At 37.7% G+C, this 21,752-nt stretch overlaps 1 protein-coding gene and 1 long non-coding RNA gene across 2 annotated transcripts; both read left to right on the top strand.

Moving 5' to 3' along the window:
• The first annotated feature begins 1,867 nt into the window (after positions 1-1,867).
• On the top strand, positions 1,868-8,112 carry LOC132622431 (small ribosomal subunit protein bS21c-like). Its single transcript, XM_060337034.1, has 2 exons — positions 1,868-2,362; positions 7,786-8,112. Exons 1-2 carry the CDS (start codon positions 1,941-1,943, stop codon positions 7,892-7,894), a joined length of 531 nt encoding a protein of 176 aa, XP_060193017.1. The 5' UTR covers positions 1,868-1,940; the 3' UTR covers positions 7,895-8,112.
• A 6,035-nt stretch (positions 8,113-14,147) lies between these two features.
• On the top strand, positions 14,148-16,433 carry LOC132624809 (uncharacterized). The gene is made up of 3 exons (XR_009576545.1): positions 14,148-14,333; positions 15,092-15,142; positions 16,147-16,433. It is a non-coding gene; the product is annotated as an uncharacterized LOC132624809 (long non-coding RNA).
• Positions 16,434-21,752: the final 5,319 nt, after the last annotated feature.

Raw genomic sequence — 21,752 nt, 5'->3', positions numbered from 1 at the left:
TAACTATGGAGTTTCTTAATTTGCAAGATTTTTTTTTTGGCTATATAGCTTTACTATTTTAAGCTACTAAAAGAAAAAGAGAATTTTCGTTTTTTTTTTTTTTTTTTTTTTTTTACGAAACTCCCAAGATTATCAAGAACGGAACCTTGATAGCACCGCTCTGATACCACTTGATAAGAATCGTGTTACTTGAACAAAATAAGATTATAATGCGGAAGCGAAAATATGAAGATTAAAGACGAAAATATAAAGATAGGCGAAATTCAAGAATAAAATCCCCAAATTTCAAGATTAAGTGATAAGAACCCTAATTGGTCTTAGTATTCAAAATTAGCGGATTAAGACTAATTAAGATACTAGTAGAGTCAATTCAAGAACTTATATCAAAAGGTGATCTAGACCCCTATTTCGAAGAAATTAGAGACAATAATTAGTATAAGACTAATTACCTTCTTTAATTGACGAATAAGAACCAAAGATATCAAGTACGAATTAATCTTACCTCTTAAAAAAAATCGTTCTTATAAGGTTGCAAGATAAATCCAAAGTAGCCACACAAAGGTGTAAAATAGAGAATCTCTCAATAATAATAATATTTTTGTGTCTTGAAAATAACAAAATCCACCCCTATATATAGGGGAAACTTATCCCAAATAGAATGGGATTAGAATCTACTTTTATGGAAATAATTAAATACTAAAACCTAACTAGGATTAAACTAGGAAAGCATGTAAAATAATTGACACACTTCTTCCTAATAGAATAAGGAGAAGGTTGCCCCAAAAAGTCACTTTTGTACGTGTGACTTTCTCCAACCCAATTTGGGTTGGATTTAATTCCTTTCTTGGGCAGAAACTTCAGCCCCATGTGGGGCCCAATCTTCCTCCTCTTGAGCTTGGACTTGGATCATGAAATATGTATAGTATTTAGCCCATTCTTTTGCATAATTATTGGACTCGTTTTTGGGCTTTTCTTCCATGATAAGCATCCTTTTGATTTCCAATTGAAGCCCAACAACCTTGGCTTGCATCTCCTTAGCTTGTGACCTTGACGACGATCTTCTTAGGGCTTCTATAGCGCCATTCTTGACCATGGAGCTATCAAGTATGCTTTGTGATTTAACCAACAAGACAACTAAGTCTAATATAACATGAAGTCATACCGATCTGTTATGACTATCATGTCACACTTCTCAAATATATTTTTATCTTTTTTGTTTGTAGCTTTGAAATTATCAAAGAGAAGCACCGTAGGTGAAATGGAGTAAATAAAGGAGGGGTCATGAATTGAAAAAAAAAAAGAAAAAAAAAAAGAAGAAATGGTGCTTTGTAGTTTTAAAATTATAAAATAGTACCATAGATAAAATGAAATAAGTTCGAAGGGGCTAGTTTGTGCTTAATAGATAACAGTTTATTTTAGTTTTCAGGACCAAAAGCCTTAACATTTCACATCCATGAAGGACTATTTCTATCAAGTAATATATATCAAGGACTAAAGCAATCCAACCCCCTACATTAAGGGACCCTTTTGGCCATGAGAATTGTTCATTTTTTCCCGGATTTTTTTCCACTTTATTTGAAAATAAGTGTTTGATCATAATAATTCCAAATACAATATAAACTTGTATTTGGAATTTGGAAAACACTTAAAATCATGTTTTCACTTTTTTTTTCTACTTAACAATCAAATATTATTTGTAAAAATCATAACCAAACACAACTCCAACTTCAAAATTCCAAATAAAATGAAAAATATTTCATGGCCAAAAGCCTACTAAAGACCATTTTGATAATTTCCTCTAAACCACTGTAGCTGATTTGGCATTCTCACCGAAGTTATCAATACTTTTTTTTGTTTACATACATACAGTTAATAAAACTGGATTGTCACTTTATCTAAAAGGATACAGTTGCTCCTCAGTGCCACAATCCAATTCCTCAATGGCTATCTCATCCATAGCCAATCTCTTCTCCTTCTTCACCCCTTCCAAACCCCCACCCCCTAAAGCACCCACTCTACAATTCCCTGATTCACTCTCTTCTTCAAAACCGAACAACAATGATTCTTCTTTATCCATAGACAATCACAAGCCAATATCACCACTATCTTCTTGTGATTCTGATGTTACTGCCGTAGTTTTCCCTTCACTTGCTTATGCGAATACTCTTTACTATAAGTCGGCTTATAATGTTCAGGTGATTGTGGGTGATAATGAACCTGAAGAGAAGCTTATTGGAAGGTTTCGTAGAGAGGTAATGAGAGCTGGGGTTATACAAGAATGTAAACGGAGGAGATATTTTGAGAATTCGCAAGATGAGAAGAAGCGTAGGACACGTGATGCTGCTCGCCGCAACCGTAAGAGGTTGTTGTTTTATACCCTCATAACTATTTTGGTTTGGCTTTTAATCTGTGTTTTGCGCCTTTGTGCTTTTGTTTTGCTTCTCTGTTAAACTGTCGAGAAATGTTTAGTACTATGTTTTATGTCAACTTTAGGTATATGCTAGAATTTGTAAGTAATTGAAGTTGGTTGAGGGTGTGTTCGGTATGGAGAAATGCTTTCCAATTTTCTCATGTCAGGTTGGTCAATGTTTTTGAACAACATTTTCTCTACGAAAACAAGTTCCTTAAAAATTGAGAAAAGTGACTTCCTTAGTGGAAGTAGGGAAAACAAGTTCCACAAGTTGCATTCCACATTGATTGTGTCCTCACCCCACCCTCCAACACTGTCATCTTCACCCCTACCCCCGTAGCCCCCATCTCACCACCCCACCACCCCCACCCCCACCCCCACATACAAATGCTTTTAGGATAATATGTTTTGCTTACATACCGAACACAAGAAAATAAGTAAGAAATGGAAAATATTTTCCAAGAAAACATTTCCGTGGAAAACATTTTCCTTCGTACCAAATGCACCCTTAGTCCTTTTGGTTATTCCAATGTGCAGTTGGTACAAATTCAAATCAATCAATTAGCTTGGTTAGTTTATATGTATTAAGAATCTAGCTTGAAGTGACAATGCAAACAAAGCTCGGTTGTGAGAGCTTCAATGAAGAATCAACAGTTTCTCTCTCAAGCCATTGGCAAAGAGGAATTGAGGAAATAGAGACAGATATTGGGGAAAACAACTTGATTGATTTCCTTTGTGTACAAGCCTGTACATATACAAGTAAGAACAAAAAGATCTAAGCTCCTCTTACTAACTTACAACTGTCATTGAGCTGGCACTACACTAACCGACTATCACTAACAACTAGCTAACTGTCTGAGATTAATTAACTACCTACTTCTTAACCACCCCCTCAAGTTGGAGGTGTTGGAAACACAGCCAACTTGCCTATTATAGCAGAATGTTTAATCTATGTTAGAGCTTTGGTCAATACATCTGCTAACTGATTGTCTGAGGCAATATGATGGAGAGAAATGAGCCCTTCTTGAAGCATGTTCCTTACAAAAGACAATCAACTTCTATGTGTCTGGTTCTCTCGTGGAACACAGAGTTCCTAACAATGTGCAAAGCTGATTGGCTGTCACAATATACCTCAATGGGGGTTGGCAATGGTACTGTAAGTTCCTCAAGCAGCCTGCTTAGCTAGACAAGCTCACCCACAACCTTCCTTAGTGCTCTATACTCTGCCTCTGCCGAGGACAATGAGATAGTTTTATGTTTCTTTGATTTCCAGCTTATGGGGCTGTTTCCTAGCAGCACAATGTATCCACTGATAGATTTTTTAGAATCTGGGCATGCAGCACAGTCTTAGTCACAATATGCCTTGGCATTGTAGCCCTGATCTTGGGACATGAAAATGCCTAAAGTAGGATCAGCTTTGAGATGCCTTAACAAGTGAAATGTTGTTTTTAGATGAGGTTCTCTAAGGTCCTGCATAAACTGGTTGAGGTGCTGAACACTGTAGGCTATGTCTATCCTTGTGTTAGTCAGAAAATTCAACTTTCCAATGAGCTTCCTATAATAGGTAGGATCTGGCAAAGGTGCTTCTCTTTTGCATGAAGTTTTATTGAGGGATCAAGTGGAGAGGTGAAGCCGATCAAGTTCAAAATGTCATATTCCTTCAACAAGTCAAGCAAGAACTTCCTTTGTGATAACCCTCAGGGGTTGGCTTGGTGGTAATTGGCTTGAGCCTTGGGGTGCTCCCTTTCAAGGTCTCAAGTTCGAAACCCACTGGGTGCAAACAATTTCTGAGGGCCATCGGACTGGGGTAAAACCCTGAATTACCCGTGGTGCACTTGCGGGAAACTCCTTGCCGAGGGCCTGTGCACCCCCGGGATTAGTCGGGGCTCAAAGAGACCCGGACACCCGGTGCTTAATCAAAAAAAAAAAAGAACTTCCTTTGTGATATAATAAGCCCATCTTCTTTGTAAAGGACTTCCGGTCCTAGGAAGTAGTATAACCTCCCCAGGTCTTTAATCTTGAACCTGTCATGCAGGAAATCCTTAAACTCCTTAATTTCTGATGTGTGTGTTCCAGTCAGAATAACATCATCTACCTATAGTCATATACAACCACATAAATTGCTGAGTTTTCTGTCTTCCTGTGGAATAAGGAGTAGTCATTCAAGGAATGTGTGTAGCCTTTAGAGTACAATGCTTCAGTCAACTTGGGCATACCACTGCCTACTGGCTTGCTTCAAGCCATAAAGGGATTTAGTCAGCTTGAATACCATTCCTGGAGTTTTCGCTACCAGCCTTGGTGGCACCTCTATATACACTTCTTCATGCAAGTCCTCATGGAGGAATGCATTATTCACATCAAGCTGGAAAATGCTCCACCTCGTCTTTACTGTTGTAGCTAACAAAGCTCTCACAGTGGTCATCTTTACCACAGGTGAGAAAGTTTCTGTATAGTCAACCCCAGTCTGTTGAGTGTATCCTTTCACCACAAGTCTTGCCTTGAATCTCTTAATGGTTCCATCAGCTTTGTGTTTCACTTTGTACACCCATTTGCAACCTATTGCTTGTTTTACATGTAGCAAAGTTACTAGATCCCAAGTATGGTTAGCATGTGGTGCCTTAAACTCTTGTGTCATGGCTGCTTCGAAAGCAGGATTCACAGCTGCCTCCTCTTAAGAAGAAGGTTCACTATCATTGCAGACGTTTCTTACAAGTTGAGCAGCTTCAGCTGCCTGTTTTCATGGTCCCAATTTTGGCATTTTATGTACGACGCACGCTCTCTCATTTGTAAGGTGAGGTTATTGAGAGAGTTGCAACTTGCAAGGGACCCACTTTACAATTGCTTATTGGGTACTCAAGTAATTATTAAATTATTTGCTTTTGATTTAATATTTTTAAAAATCTTTGTTGAGCATTGAATTTTTTTTTAATTAACAAATATAACTTACATTATTAAAGATATTTTTTAACAATTGGAAGGAACTATATTGAATTTATTTTAGCATCTGATAACTAAATTAAAAAAACTTATTAAAAAGTTCTAATGATTTGGCATAGTTAAAATTTATCAAATTCATGAAAGTATTAGTATTTAAATTGTTAATAAATTTAGACTCATCTTAAAACTCAATAGGGCATCAACTTATAGATAAATAGTTAAAGAAAAAAAGTAGATTCAAGATGTGAAGGTATATATTGACCATAATTTTAAAGGGTAGGTAATAGATAGAAGTATAACTTTAGAGCTAGGTATGAAGACAGTATTTGCTTTGAAATTGAAAAAAAAGGAGTATTTATTAAAATTTAGGTTTCAACCGTTGTGTAAATCACCTTATCAACACCATTAGTAGAAAAAATTGATTGTGCAGTATATTGAACAACTTTCAAACAAAGATTAAAGTTTAAGAATTTCAAAATAACATCTATTGAACTTGGGCCCGTGCGGAGCACGGGAATTCTTAACTAGTCAATTGATATGTGCTGGTTTTTAGAAAACAAGGTATTAGTAGTCCTATTGTCAGTCTGACTAGATGGTTTGGCTATGATGGCTGATATAATAAGGAAGTTTGTGTTCTCTTTGTGGTCTTCAAGGTGCTGAAGCTGACTCACCTGTATGAGGACTTGAAAGAGGAGTCTGTCTAGGGATTGTGTTAGGTTCAGGAATGTTGGCTTCAGGAGAGTTTTGTGAGCCAGCTGATTGGTCAAGTAAGGTGTCAGTATTTGTTCACTTGCATCAACATTATTATCTATATCACTTGGCACAGCTTGTGGTCCATTTTCAATATAAATAGTATCAATGGAAGGTATGGAATTAAGCACAGAAGGAAAAGTTGACACTTCAGATTTGATAGAAAAAGACAAAATGTTTTCTTTGAAAATTTCACCTCTAGAAATGTGTGTCCTATTAGTGGCCAGACTCAGAACTTTGTAACCTTTTGATCCAAAGGGTGGAGATGTGGGGTGTAGTCCTGGGTGGAATTTATCTCTGTGTGGCTTTGATACAGTTGGATAGCAAAGACAACCAAAGGTTCTCATGTGGGAATAGGATGGCTTAGTCTTGTATAAGAGTTTTTTGTGCTTTTTTTGTTCTCATAAACTGTCAAGAAATGTTATGTAAATTTTTATGTCAATGTTGGGTATTTGGTATTGAAGTACGTTTAGGGTGTGCTCGGTATGGAGAAATGCTTTCCAATTTTCTCATGTTCGGTTGGTCAAAGTTTTTGAAAAACATTTTCTCTAGGAAAACAAGTTCCTTAAAAATGAGAAATATGACTTCCCTAGGGAAGTAGAGAAAACAAGTTTCACAAGTGTCATTCCACATTGATTGTGTCCTCCCCACCTTCCAACACACCTCATCTTCACCCCCACTCCTGTAGCCCCCATCCCTACCACCCCACACCCCTACCCCCACTTCTCATAGTATTTGTCTAGATTATATACAAATGCTTTTATAATAATATATTTTTTGTTTACGTATCAAACACAAGAAAATAAGTAAGAAACCCACTTATTTATCAAGAAAATATTTTCTATGGAAATATTTTTATTCATACCGAAGACACCCTAAGTTGTCTTGTGGTTTATCGAAATGTCACAACCTAAGCCCATGACACGTATTGTTCGCGTTGGCCTCATAAACTTCAAAAAATTGTACCTCGGGCTACACCATCACTGATCCCAAAAGCGTGCATTCTATGTTAACTTATATTCTATCTTATACAACAAATCACTTTTCTATCCCTTTCCTATGTGGATTTGGCTAAGGTGTCATGTGCACCCATTCTTGGAAACTTGCATTCTAAAAGCCTGCCAGCTACTTTTGGATCTGCCCTCCCTCCGTTATTGGGCGTCGCACGGAGTCTCTAGTGTCATAACTTTAAAGTGGACCTAAAATTCTCTGCAGTTACAAAGTGTTTCACTTTGGTATTGCCGCTCAAATTAGAAGGCCTTATATCATGTTCGTGGCAGAAGTGAGTTCTACTAACCCTTGCTTATTGCACTAGCATGTGTTAGCTGCGAAAGCCTCGTTTCTTGAGAATAAAGATTGTGCTTCCAAGCTTCAAAGAGAAAAGTTGTGCAGGATTTGCATCCTTTCTTCATTGGCTTTTGTTCCTGGTCGCTAATTTTGCTATCCACAAAATGTCGAATTGGTGAGCTTTGTCAAGCTAGTGATTTAGAATGAGACTTTGATCCATCAACCCTTTCATATCAACGATTTTTAGTTTTATGGTTTAGAAGATTTTATAAACTGTGATCATGACCAACTTATGATTTTTTTTTTTGAAAAATAACTTACCTGCAAAATTTATACCATCCATTTTGAATTACTGATTTATGTATTTTTCTATCATTCTTATGTCCCTTCTATTGGAACAGACGTGGCCCACCAAGAAATTTCTCAGAGGATAAGCAAGAGACAACTAAGAACAAGAGGGATGACGACGGGGAAGATAACTGGGAACTTCCTGAGGGAGGTCTTCCCTAATGATTTTATTGTAGTTTCTTTTTCCTTTTTCTGGTCCTTCTGTAGAAATGTTGTTTATGTTCCATTTTGGAGAGAATTCTATTCATGTAATTTCCCATGGTAATCATTTTCGTTGATATTTCCAACTGCATTACCTGATTCTTTGGTACTATATACTCGTGAAAATGTAATTGTTAAGCCTACTTTAAAGTGTACGAGTTTTTGCTTGCTGTTTCATACATCTGATCTCTCAAAACTACAAGTTACAACTGCTAGTCGATAGGAGAGAAAACTTAATGTATTAAAGTCAATTACATTGCCAATTGACAAAGTTGGCAATATTTATTGTGGAATTAACAGTCTCCAGCCCGGACAGAGTGAGATGATGAAGCCACAGAATCTTTCTAAGGTGGAGGAATAATTTTTATTTCATCCTCTCACCATATTGATTTGGATAACATAAGGATCTGAGCTACATGGAGATATGTTTGTTATACCCCATTTTAAACGGGTTAAATTAGAGTACAACATATTGGAGATTCTTATTTTTTGCTTTATTTTAAGGAGTCGTCACCTAATTGATTTTAAGGTGAATTAGGGCACCTAACTTATTAACTAAGGTAAAGCTAACTAAACCCATTAATCGTCTGCTTAAATTTTAATTCTAGGTAAGGGTTCTAATTATCCTAAAGGGAAGGGGTTAGGTATCCTCTAGGATCCGTTAACTACGGTTATCCGGCCAAACTTAGGTTAATTAATTAAGCTAAATATAGTGTTTAAATCTTAGAAAATGGCTTACAAATATTGCTAAAGTTTTAAAGGAAAATAATCTTAATTAAAATAAGATTTACAGAAAATGTAATAATTTGTATAAAAAAGAACTTTAAAGGCTATTTTAAAATAAGACTTATAAAGGTTGTTAAGGTTTTGAAAAAAAGGATGTAATAATGCTATTTAAATAAGACTTGTAGAACAATTTGCACAAAAAGAGACTTCAAATGCTATTTAAAATAAACTATAAATATTGCTAAGCTTTAAATAATAACGTTATTTTAAAAATGAGACTTGCAAAATATAATGATTTGCATATAAATAGAAGCTTTTAAGAGAAGACCTAGCCAATTTAAACTTGGAATAAAATTACATTATATGTAGAAAATCTAGACTTATTTTATAAATAGAATGCAAAAGGTGATAGAGTTTTCTTTCTCTTTCATTATATTCAGCTTAAAATATGCATAATTTGATAAATCTTAAAAAATGTTTACAAAATGTACTTGAGTTTATATTTGCGTATTAGTGTCGTTTTAATTCTAAGATAGCAAGAATAAATTATGACTCTTTTAGCTCAAAGTAAGTAGTCATGCTTTTTGAAAAATCAATTATTCTAATGAAAATAATATCGTAGATACTATGAATAATTTAACAAAAAGAAAGGGAGAATAAAATCTTATGGGATTAACTATTAATTTTCTTTAAATTAACTACCCCTCACTAAAACTAATTCCCGTACTAATCCCTTTATAATTCATCTAAGCTAGGTAAAACAACAATAAAATAAAGTGTTAGTCAACAACATAAAATTAAGTGCACAAAATAAAATGGAGGAGCAAATGTAGTTAAATGGGCTCAACCCATTTAGGACTGCTGCGATCGGGGCTGCTGGTGGGAGTGGGCTCAGCCCACGTTTAAAAAAAAATGCTGCGTTCAGGGCTGCTGTTGGGCTTTGGCCCAATAATAATTTTTTTTTTATAAATGGATTGTTGCGGATCTGATCGCTATTGGGCTTCAGCCCAGTAACAATTTTTTATGTATTGCTGCTGTTGTCACGCCTATTGGGCTGTGGCCCAGAACTTATGTTTTTCATTTTTCCTTTTTTTGCTGTGGACAGAGAGCTGGACGGAGAGAGGAGTCATGTTGGGCTTTTAGCCCAACGCCAAATGCGGAAGAAAACGAGTCCTTCGGACTCATATGCGATAGTCATGCATAAAAACGAAAGAAAAAGGATTAGTATGTGGTCAACAAATAAAGCTAAAATATATAATGCAAATTAAAAAGAACAGACCAATGGATTATACATATACTATGTATATTTAATGTATACCTCATGTATACACATTCATAGGGATGTATAGAAGGTTAATATTGGAAAGCTTTCGCCCCCGTCTTCCTGATGTTGCACAAGTTCCAAGGGATTTCATGAATCCCAGGCATGGCTAACACCGGGGAGGGTTCAAGCTTGATCCATAATGACCAATATAACCTCCCCATTAACGTATTTAAGTAAAGTATACTAATAATATACACAAGTATATACATAATCAGACATGGTATACTTGTAACATGATAGCATATAAACTTTAAACAAATGCAGGACATGCACTATCAATGTAACGCAAGAGGAGAAAGGGTTTAACACATATGAGACAGTCACTGATTCGATTAGTTAAAGACTTGTCACATTTTATTCCAAACTTGAGGCCAAAGCATAACTAAATTTCGATCTCTTTTTAGGCCGACAATAGAACATAAGAAAGCCTTTATAAAGCAAAACATATGGAGGCAAATTCATGACCAGGTGCTTATCTTGATGAATTAAGTGGTGAATAGTTCGGGACAAGTAGCAGATTAATGAGGAGTATGCCAAGCAAGTCAATAGTTCCAATACTTAAATAAAATACCCTTCTCCTCTACTTTAGCTATCCAACTAAAATCATACCTAAGCAGGTCGAAGAAAATAGATTTAACTGGATTCCATAAACTTTAGCGCGTTAAACTAAAACTACTCATTTAGGACAAAAAGCTTTTAAGAGTTTGAACAAGTAAAAAAAAAAAGAAGCTTCTGCCAAACATGTGATGAACCCAAATTAGAATGACTGAAACAAAAGTCTTTAGGGATATTTTAATCTCAGGTTAGGAATAAGAAATGGCCAAACATCTTTAAAGGAAAACATTCTGTCACATAGCAGCTCGAATCAATACTTATCCCTGGAATTCATATGCTACTCAAATTCTGTACATTTTGATTCCTAGGATGTCTAACATGCTTATGTCAACATTAAAAAAAAATAAAACTATGAGACCCATTTCTCTCCATTACTGCCATGATAATTCATATATCAGCTTCCTAACATAAGACACAACAGTAAAATATGGAAAGATAGAAGAGACTTGAGGAGATGAGGTTATTATGCACTTAAAGTCATGCTGACTAAAGGCTAAAATGAGCATAATCAGACTAGGCAATATGCAGTCAATATGGTCTCAAATTTTTGGGGAGCATAGTGTTCATGTTCAGTTTGACAGATCCTTCATGGCCATGTTTAAATAAACATGCGAAGCTAGAACAGGATCTTTAAAACACAGAATGGGAGCAAATCGGTATAGCATGAGTCTTGATTATTCATTTACCAAAAGGGTTCAAATTAGCGGAAATGAGACAAAGTGGCTAAACCTCTAGATATAATTGACTTAACAGGGAAAAACAGCATAGAAGACAAGCAAGACACCTAGTTCTTTTAGATTATTTACAAGATCACTTATCACATTTAATCAACCAAGGGGGCCATATCTAATACAGTGCGGGATTAAATCATATGCTCAAATGGTAAAGATAAAGACTAAGTTAACACATGTTAACAACAACATTTAAAAGCTAACAATGCTCCAATCATGCTATATAACAACTAACATAATCAACTCTAACAAAACAGTATATAGATCATGACTAACCAAAATAAAAATTAGCATACACTACATGGTTAACATGAGCAGATTAAGCCAAATAACATCCAATGCATTTTAGCTAAAACAACTACATTAACAACTAGACCATAGTTAACTGAGAACATACAATGCTATAACAACACGCAAGACATATTAAAACTAAGCTGAGCTAAACTAATATACGAAACTAAATAAATCTAGCAAAGAGAATTAACATATAAATAGGTTTAACCATTAAACTAAACTAACACACGAAAGAAAAATTATTTAACTAACTAACTCATCACATAAACATTCTTAATTGCAAAATGACAAAACTAAGCCAACACATAGCCGCTAAAGAAACAGAAAACGCAAAAATAAAAGAGAAAGGGGAATTACCTTCTTCGGGTGCAGCGAAGTGAGGCGTCGAATCTCAGAACTACCTCGAAACAACACAACTCCAAGCCCTCGGGCACTCAGATTCGAACAAATGCCGAAGTAAAAAAAAAACAGAACAGGATTCAGTGTCTTGAGACGATATCAATAAAATTAAAAACTAGTATTTTTAAAGGGGAACTTGAGCGATTAAACACTTGTATTTGCGGGGTATTCAAAGCCGAAGAACTGTTTTTCAAGGGAAGGGTTTTAGGCGGCTCCAAAACTTATTCCTAAACGAACCCAGAAAATGATTATTTACAGGGGGAAAAATCTAGGGTTTGCTAGGGTTCCACCAATTTGAGCGGGATTTTTTGAAGTTTAAAATACCTTTTCAAATAAAAAACGCTAGGGCTTGTCTATCCTCGATCAGAAACGGATGAAGAAGAATACAAAACCCATTAAAACCCTTGTACCCGAAAGATAAAAAAAGACTGATAAGGAAAGCGATGGGTTCATGAACAAAATAAAAACTCATTAAGAATTTCAGATGCCAGCAGAAAAAAAAAGAGAAAGAAAACAAAGCTTACCCTCGTCAATGATTGAAAACTGACGGGGAAAGGGCAAGCATTAATTGCTTTTCCCGGAGTGGCCATGCACGGCCTGGTAGAGGTGAAAGGCCTCTGAGATTTTACCGGTTTTGGTTCTTGAAGAGAGAGGGAAGAGAAGAGGAAGGGAAAGAGAGAGAAGAGGGGGTTGCGGCGGAAAAGAAAGGAAACCTAATCGTTTCATTTAGAAAATGAGATGGGCCAGGGCGGGTCGTAGTGGGTAGTGGGCCGGGCGAGTTCAAACGTTGGGCTGGGTATTAAAATGGGTTGGTCGGGTAGATGAATTGGGCTGGGTTCAACGAATTAGCTTTTAGCCCAAATGGTTTTAGGACTTAAATATGGACTGCGTTAATATAAAATATGTAATTATTAGTGCTCAGAAAAAATAGAGATTACATTACGTCGCAATAGCCGTGCAATAATATTTTAAGAGTTCAACAGCAAATAAACGCTATTATCTAAGTGTGCGAAAAGAAATGCGATGCGCGTGCATAGGATGGTAAAAATGCTGAGATGATTATAATGCGAATTATAATACTAGTAATAATAATAATAATAATAATAATAACGATAAGGATAATAGTGGTAGTAGTAATAAAAATAATAACATCTAGTAACTGCAATAGAATAATGAAACGCCGGTAAAAGCTAATAATTATAGTAAGATATAAATAATTATTTTTTGAAGTTGCCAAAAAATAGTAGAAGCGTACATAGCTATTTTGGAAACAAGGTGAGACAAAATTGGGTGTCAACAATGTTTTCCCGGGAACATTTCAATTGTGAAGATTGGGTCCAACAGGGATGTCACTTCTTGCTTGTGATTGGGAAACTCCGACCGATCAACAAAAGTATGATATGATCCGTGCATTAGTTACTATAATAAGAAAAATCTGGCTCCAGGTAGCGTAAGGGAGGGCAAAGGGGAAATTCATGAGGAGAGAAGATCCGATTCCTGAACTTGAAATGTATGGCTACTCTCTTGTTTCCTGCTGAACCGTCTTCTCAATATATTATACAATTGTTTTTTGAATATGTTTCTGTGCCCTTTCTGTAGCACAAGCAAATGATCATACTGATTTCTAAAAAACGAGAACAGTGAAACTGATAATGAATTTGAGAGTAGAATGCGTGTTTCCTGTTGTTCAAAATGGTGAAATTGGGTTGAAGTTCAACAACATTGGTGCTCTGTGTAATGTCAAGGATATTGTTATATCCCGTATTTTTGCATATTCGGAAAACTCGAAATAATTTTGACTTGTAAGAAATAAGGTCATATTTTGATTTTATTTAATATATATGTGTTGTTCATGAAAAATGTTGATGTGGAAATATGGAGGAAGGCCAAGGGAAAAATTGGAAATTTTGAAATTAGTTTCGGAAATTACAAAATAAGACCCATAACTAATTGGGCTCAAAAGAAATGAAAAAAAGAAAGAAAACAAAAGGCCCAATTTATGTGGGGTGGCCGGCCATGGAGGAAAAAAATTTGGCCCAAGCCCATGTAACTAAACCCAAGTAATAAATAAAAAGAAGGAGCTACTTAGTCATCATATCTAGAATATTCAAGACAAAACAAAAGAGAGAGAGTGAGAGCAAGGGGGTTCGGCCACCTTAGAGAAAGAGAGAAATTTTTTTGCTCATCAATCTTTGATCCAAAAATCTAAATTTTCTAGTATTCCTACTAAGCTCAAGACCCTCTTCAACGTGGTACAATTATTTTAGCAAGAAAATCACTTTGGTGGCAAGTGAAGAATTTGAAGAAAAAGGTAAAAAAATTCTATCTTTTTTGTCATGGAAGAATTATATATATATTGTAGTATATGGAAATGAAGGTAAAGTATGAAATTTGTGTGTTGTGGGTGTGTGGCCGTGTGTGTGGGTGTAGTGAAGAGAGAGGAATTAAATTTATTTAGTATGTTAAATTATGTTGTTGTGGCCTTGTGATGTAAATAGAAGAACAATGGTTCAAGATTGGTATGAAAATTAGTTGTAAGTTGTTGTAGGAAATTATGTGATTTTATTATAGTTTTATGTAATTATGGGAATGGAGTTGTAAGGTGCAAATTGTTGTTGTTGTTGATGAAATTGGAAGATAAAAATGTGTTGTGAATGTTCGTGTCGAAGATTGGAGGTTTCGGGTGAGGTATGGTTTTTGGTGGGATTGTCGGAATATTGTGTAGATTGTTTGAAATGTCCTTGAATTATGTTTGATTAATCTTGAGCTAGTAAATGAATATGTGAGTTGCGATATTGGCTTGAAAAGACGTAGTTGAATCGAATATGATACGCTATGTAGAGAAGAAAGTTATTAATGTTAGAATGCGTTTAAATTGATTCTTGATGACTATTATTATGGTTGTTGGTATTGTTGGTGTGGTTGTTGATGAATTTGGCCGAGTTAAATTCTCGGGGATGTTGAATTTACAGGGGAGATGTTGCCGAAATTTCTGTAGACAAGTACTAGTTAGAATTGAATTTCTAAGTACTTGTAGCTAATGTTTGGTAATTGATAATATTATTGTAGATATTGGAGAGCCCGAGACTTGATTCGGGATTTGATTAGCGAGCGATCGAGGTATGTAAAGCTTACCTTCCCTTCTTTTGGCATGATCCCTTTGCAATGGACAAAAATGTATATGTATGCTTATAAAGAAAATCTCATTCTTAGAGCCACTAGGTTGGCCAACATCTTCGACTTCCATAAGCTATTTTATATAGCTTGATATGTAATTATGATGTTTGAAGATTCTAGTCGTTATGTTTCCGAATGTTGTTCAAATGATAACCGAATGACTAAAGTCTTTGATGAATGCTTTGATAAGTAAATATGGTCATAAGTCTCCGTTTGATTTGATCCATAATGTTATTTGAAAGCTTCTTAATATGAATGATACTTAAATTTTCAAAAATGACCTATGGAATGTGTTTAGAAGGTCTTGTAATTCAAAAGCTCGCAACTTTTGTATACTAATTCCGATTGACTCGATACTTACTTTGAGCCTTCTGATATCAGTATATATATGTATTTATTCGTCGAGTCTTGGAATTTATTTATTTGAATGCATATGGTTTCCTCACTACTCCGCTCGTGCATACTATTATTACATCGTTCGCCGGATCCCGGGCCGGTTCTGTGATCGTGCGCACTATGTTATGTTCGGCAGTATGATGTGTTACGGTTCCCGAGGCCTCGTCATAGGGCCGGGTTCCGCTTATATACGGCGTTATGATGTGATATGGCATATGATATGTTCTGATATTGTGATATGATATGATGATACGATATGTTCGGGGATTGTACGGAGATATGAAACCTTCTGGAGTATGATGTGTTGTGGCGCCAGCGTCGGAGTGGCGACCACGTTCCTGAACCCTATGCATGATTTTTATTTGCATTATATATATATATATATATATATATATATTTTCAGCACAGGTTTTGATATACTAATTCTGTATCCATTTTCTGTACTCCTCACTTCAGTTATGATTCGGATTTCTGTATTTTCATGCTTTACATACTCAGTACATATTTCGTACTGACCCCCTTTCTTCGGGGGCTGCGTTTCATGCCCGCAGGTGCTGACGTTCGATCAGGTGACCCGCCAGTATAGGATACTTATTCTGCTGTTTGGAGTACTCCTTTTGATCCGGAGCTCATCTTTTTGGTACATATCTTCTGTTATACATGTTCTGTATATATGGCTATTTGGGTACGGCGGGGCCCTGTCCCGTCATATGTTTCTGTTATGGTTTGTAGAGGCCTGTAGACATATATGTGGGTCATGGGTCATGTTTGTTCGTTTATGTTTATGATCTGCGCCTTAATGCGGTTCCGTTTGCTATTATGGCCAAAACGGCCCATATGTTTGTATATGTATGTATATCTGGGCGATGTGTATTCCGCCAGCCTACCGGATTTGATATGATGTTTCTGTACGGGCGACCGCTTAAGACGATATTTGTTTTCAGTATCTGTTTAAAATAACATATGTTAAGTTTGAATAAATCTTTGATATGTCGATCTGGTACGTAAGTCTGTTTGGGTGTCCAAATAGGGCACCAGTCGCGGCCCACGGGGCTGGGTCGGGACAAAAGTGGTATCCGAGCGCGGTTTGTCCTCGGAATGTCTACAGGCCGTGTCTAGTAGAGTCTTGTTTATCGGTGTGTTGTGCACCACATCTATAAACAGGAGGCTACATGACATTTAGGGTGTTACCTTTCTTTGGATCTTAGATCGTGCGATAGAGCTGTGCTATTAGGATGATTTCTTTCTGACTGATTGTCATGTTTACAGTGATACCTCCGAAGAAGGCGACGGCTGCCCAGAAGGGGAAAGCAGTGGTAGGAGAGACCAGCCAGATACAGAGAGTTACTCGGTCTCGTGTTCAGACTATGCCTGATATTGCACCCCAGTCAGAGGGTTCTGCTACACCCCCACCAGAGGAGCCTGGAGCGGCTCCACCATTAGCTCCAGAGGCTCCAGCGCCCGAGCCTCCAGCTCCTCAGCCAGGGGCGTAGGACAGGGCGATGAGAGAGGCTGTTCAGTTGTTGACGACATTAGTAGCAGGATAGGCTCGCAGACGCGGGCTTGGGGTGATGATTGTGACAGACGTGACAGTTTGAGGGTCCGTGATTTCTTGACCTGTAATCCCCCAGAGTTCTTCGGGTCTAAGCCCGAAGAGGACCCCCAGGATTTCATCCGACAGATGCAGCGCACACTGTGGCTGGTCAGGGCTTCTGAGACTGAGTCTGTCGAGTTAGCTTCACACAGATTACGGGATGTAGCGATTAATTGGTACGAGTCTTGGGAGCTGTCCAGAGGCGAGGATGCTCCTCCAGCCGTATGGGACGAGTTTGTAGCCGCCTTTCTCAGCCACTTTTAGCCCCCAGAGTTGCGGCGGGCGAGAGTTGACAGATTTTTACTGCTGCGGCAGAGAGGCAGGAGTGTCTGAGAGTACAGCTTGGAGTTTGATTCTCTGGCTAGATATGCACCTACCATAGTAGCTGAGATGGCTGACCGGATGCACCGGTACGTGATAGGGTTGGATCGCTACTTGATTGACAGCTGTATGGCGATGGCATCGCAGACTGGTATGGACATTGCCCGGTTACAGGCTTATGCGCAAGGGATGGAGGACCGACACAGAGAGGATCTGTCGGGTAGAGATCGTGACAGGAGGCAGCCCAAGAGGGCTAGATCAGCCAGTTATTCAGGGGAGTCTCGAGGCGGGTAGCCTCAGCAGCAGTATAGCAGATATCCCCCTCAGTCAGGCCGGAGTACACGCCCACAGTCTATAGGTAAACGATTTGACGGTGCAGGGTATTCTGGGACATGCCAGAGTTCTAGAGCCTCGGGTTCGCAGACGAGCAGGGGTCCCAGTCAGTCTAGGCCACCCATGCCCCGGTGTTCTTATTGTGGGAGGTCGCACCCAGGAGAGTGCTATAGAGCTACGGGTGCCTGTTTTTCTTGTGGCCGCCAGGGCCATATTATGAGAGACTGTCCGTTGGCGGGTGGTTCTGGTGGTGCAGCTCAACCGATAAGATCAGCTGCTGGTTCGTCTTCCACTCCTTCAGTTATGCGCCCTGCGGGGTGAGGTATGCCAGCACCAGCGGGCCGCGGTAGAGGCCGTGGCGGGGTTTCTAATTCTAGCGGTCCTTCGAACCGCATATATGCATTGGCTAGCCGACAGGATCAGGAGGTGTCGCCAAATGTAGTCACAGGTACATTATTGGTCTTTTCTAGAGCCGTAATGCATTGATTGATCCAGGTTCTACTTTATCCTATATTTCTACCCTCGTTGCTAGTAAAATTGGGATAACACCTGAACCTATAGAGCCGTTCGAGGTAGCTACACCGGTTGGGGATTTTATTAGAGCGAGGCAGGTATATAAGGATTGCTCTGTGACTATATGTGGTCGTTGCACTAAGGCTGATTTGGTAGAATTAGATATGATGGAATTTGATGTTATTATGGGCATGGACTGGTTAGCCTCTTGTTATGCTAATGTAGACTGCCAGAAAAAGGTAGTTCGCTTCCAGTTTCCAGGGGAACCAGTTATAGAATGGGCAGGAAATACAACATCGCCGAGAGGTAAGTTTCTTTCATACCTCAAGGCCAGGAAGATGATTCAGAAAGGGTATATTTATCATTTGGTCCGTGTGCATGATACTAAAGCAGATATACCTACTCTCTAGTCAGTTCCGGTCTTTAATGAATTTCCAGATGTATTTCCGGACGAGCTTCCAGGTCTTCCCCCTAAACGGGAGATAGACTTCACGATAGATGTGCTGCCAGATACTCAGCATATATCTATTCCTCCTTACAGAATGACACCTGCAGAATTGAAAGAATTGAAAGAGCAGCTGAAAGATCTATTAGAAAAAGGCTTTATCAGACCCAGTACGTCACCCTGGGGAGCGTCGGTGTTGTTTGTAAGGAAGAAAGACGGGTTCTTGACACCCAATTTTGTCCCGCCTCTCCTCCAAAATACCTATTTGCGCTTCTAATATTTTTGGGAAAATAAAAAAAATACTATAATTATTAGCCTCTTTTCAATACCGGCGTTTTATTTATTCTATTACAGTTACTAATTATTATTATTATTCACAATTTTCTATCATTTCGACATTTTTACCAGCTTACGCACACACACTGCATTTATCTTTGCATAATTAAATAATAGTATTTATTTTACTGTGGATTTTCGAAATATTATCGCACGACTATGACAACGCCATTTTTTATCTGAGCATTAATGATTGCATATTTCATATTGAGCAATATTTTAACACAAGTTATTTAAACGGGTCTTTTATTTAAATTTAGAAGCCAAACTATTTCGCGCACTCAGTCCGTATTTTTTGATTTATCGGATCTCAAATCAAAGCCCAATCAATTCATAAATATTTCTTGACCGGCCCATATTTTGATCCCAATTTTTAGACCAGTCCGTGTTTTAATTCGCTAGCCCATTCTTTTAATACCCGGTCCAAAATTGACCCGGTCTACAAATGGACCGGGTCCAGCCCATTTTTTTTCGTTGACAATAAGGAAAGGGTTTCCTCTTTCATTTCATCTTGTCACCTCCTCGTCTCCGCCTCCCCTCTTTCCTCCCATCTCCGCCGCGGCTCTCCTTTTCCCTCCTCCCTTTTTCACTCGCGCTCCTTTCTTTCGTCCCTTCCCTTCCCCTTTACCCCAAAACCCTAAAAGCCGTCACCTCCACTACACCTCTGACACTCCACTACACCTCTGACACCGCCCCCACGTTTCCTCCACTCATTTTCCATCCTCGTCGACTCCCACTCTCACGGTCACCCCACTTCGTTTTATTCCCCGCTCTTCTCTCCCCTTCTCTCCTTCTCCCTCCTTTCTCCCTCATCGCTCCCCCCACTGCTTCTCTCTCCCACGCCTCCACCATGCCCTGTCCCCCCCACGCTTCTGCCACCCCCATTCTCCGCTATCACCCCATTCCCTCTTGTCCCCCGTTTCTCTCTCTCTTCTCCAAAAAGAAACGAAAACCCTAGCTCAAACCCAAGATCGATGCTATAAATAATTGTTTCCAAGTCGGTTTCAGGATGGGATTTTTGATTGGTGAAACCCCCCAAGAACGGGAAGAATAGTGTTTTTTCGATTTAGGAAACCCCTCAAAGAACAGGATCCTTTTTTATTCAGCAAATTACCAAATAGCCGATTTTTCGGTTCAAGAAACCCCTGCAAAGTATTTTTTTTTACTGTCACAATATTACCTAGTATCGATTCGAAAAGAAAACGTTTTTTTTGGGTTCATTTTTTTGTTGGCTGTCTCGAATCCGAGAGGATATCGATTTAGAATTTAGTGGCGTTCGAGGGTAAATCGAGACTTCGTACCCATTTCGCTGCACTCGAAGAAGGTAACTTCTCTTTCGTCTTAATTTTACTTGTTTAGATTAATTTAGTTAGGTTTAATATTGGGTTGCTGATTTGCAGTGTGTGATTCTCTTCTTTGTCTCAACATTCTATTATCATTTTAATTCTGTATTTCTCAATCTGTGCGGAATGTTTAGTTGTAATCTTATTAAAGTTAAGTAATTAATTCATTTTTACCCTAATGCATCAAGTCTGCTTGTTGTTTTGTTCAGTTCGAACTAGATTAGTCTAAAATGGTAATGTCAAGTAACTCAGGATTAGGGATTAAGGTACAGTTTTAAGCTTACGTATTGGTTTAATGAAGCTATTAGTATATCATAACTCTAGTTTAGGATTAGTATGTTTATATGAACATAGTCAAGAGGTAGGTGATCTAAGTACCAAAATGATCATTTCTTAATCGTATTTACACCCTTATAATTAAGCAAGCATGTATGTATACGTATGTGCTATTTGAGTAGGTTGAAACCCAGGACATTATTGTTTTCCTCTGTTTAAAATGGCTTCCCTGAAAATAGAAGTATCTTAGTACCCTTACTATTAAATAAGTTTTATGGCAGTTTGATACTCTGAAGCATGACTATGAAGCTGTTTTGCCGTGTTTGAAATGTTTTCTTGTTTTTTTTTTTTTTTTTTTTTGAAAATGTTGTTAGCTAAAAGACTACTGCTTTAGTATGAGTTTTGGGATAATCATTTAAGTTTTGAATGTTAAAAAATGAGATACTGGAAGAAGTATTAAACGAAACAATCATTATTGTCGCCTTTGTGATTATGAATTATGACCCATGAAGCTAGGATGTTTCGATGGAATAAGGAATATTGAAGTTGAATGGGTAAATAAAGTATTTGAAATGAATCTGAGGTGTTATAAAAATGGATTGGTAAGAACTTGTTTTTTTTTAAACCTATACTAGCATCATGTTAGGGGGCCGCTATGTACTTGTTTAGTTTAAAGCATATGAATTAAGTTTGCCCTTGTTAGCTCTATGTTAAATTTCCTACCGTCTGAATATCATTCACCTTGCATGTTACCTTTGATTTAAGGTCTGTTGCTCACTCTTAAATGATCTCAAACCAGTTAGCTACTTTGAAAGATAGTCATCTTATTCGTAATCTTCGACAGTCCATTATTTTCTAACCTGGGTTAAATCTGTCTCAGGCTTTATTTGCAGTTTTGGTTTGGTTTTAATCTTAGTCCTTTGTGTTGTTTCTGGTTTACGATTCCATCCAGTACCCTTTATTCCCTCCTATATGCATTGACTGAAGAGTGTTTGT

The sequence above is a fragment of the Lycium barbarum genome, chromosome 12, assembly GCF_019175385.1.
Source record: "Lycium barbarum isolate Lr01 chromosome 12, ASM1917538v2, whole genome shotgun sequence".
Lineage (NCBI taxonomy): Eukaryota > Viridiplantae > Streptophyta > Magnoliopsida > Solanales > Solanaceae > Lycium > Lycium barbarum.
This window is presented reverse-complemented; position numbering and strand designations above follow the sequence as displayed.

Coding starts and splice junctions, on each gene's coding strand:
- LOC132622431 (XM_060337034.1), top strand. CDS start 1,941: ATGGCTATCTCATCCATAGCCAATCTCTTCTCCTTCTTCACCCCTTCC. Junction 2,363..7,785: donor GCTCGCCGCAACCGTAAGAG/GTTGTTGTTTTA, acceptor CTATTGGAACAG/ACGTGGCCCACCAAGAAATT.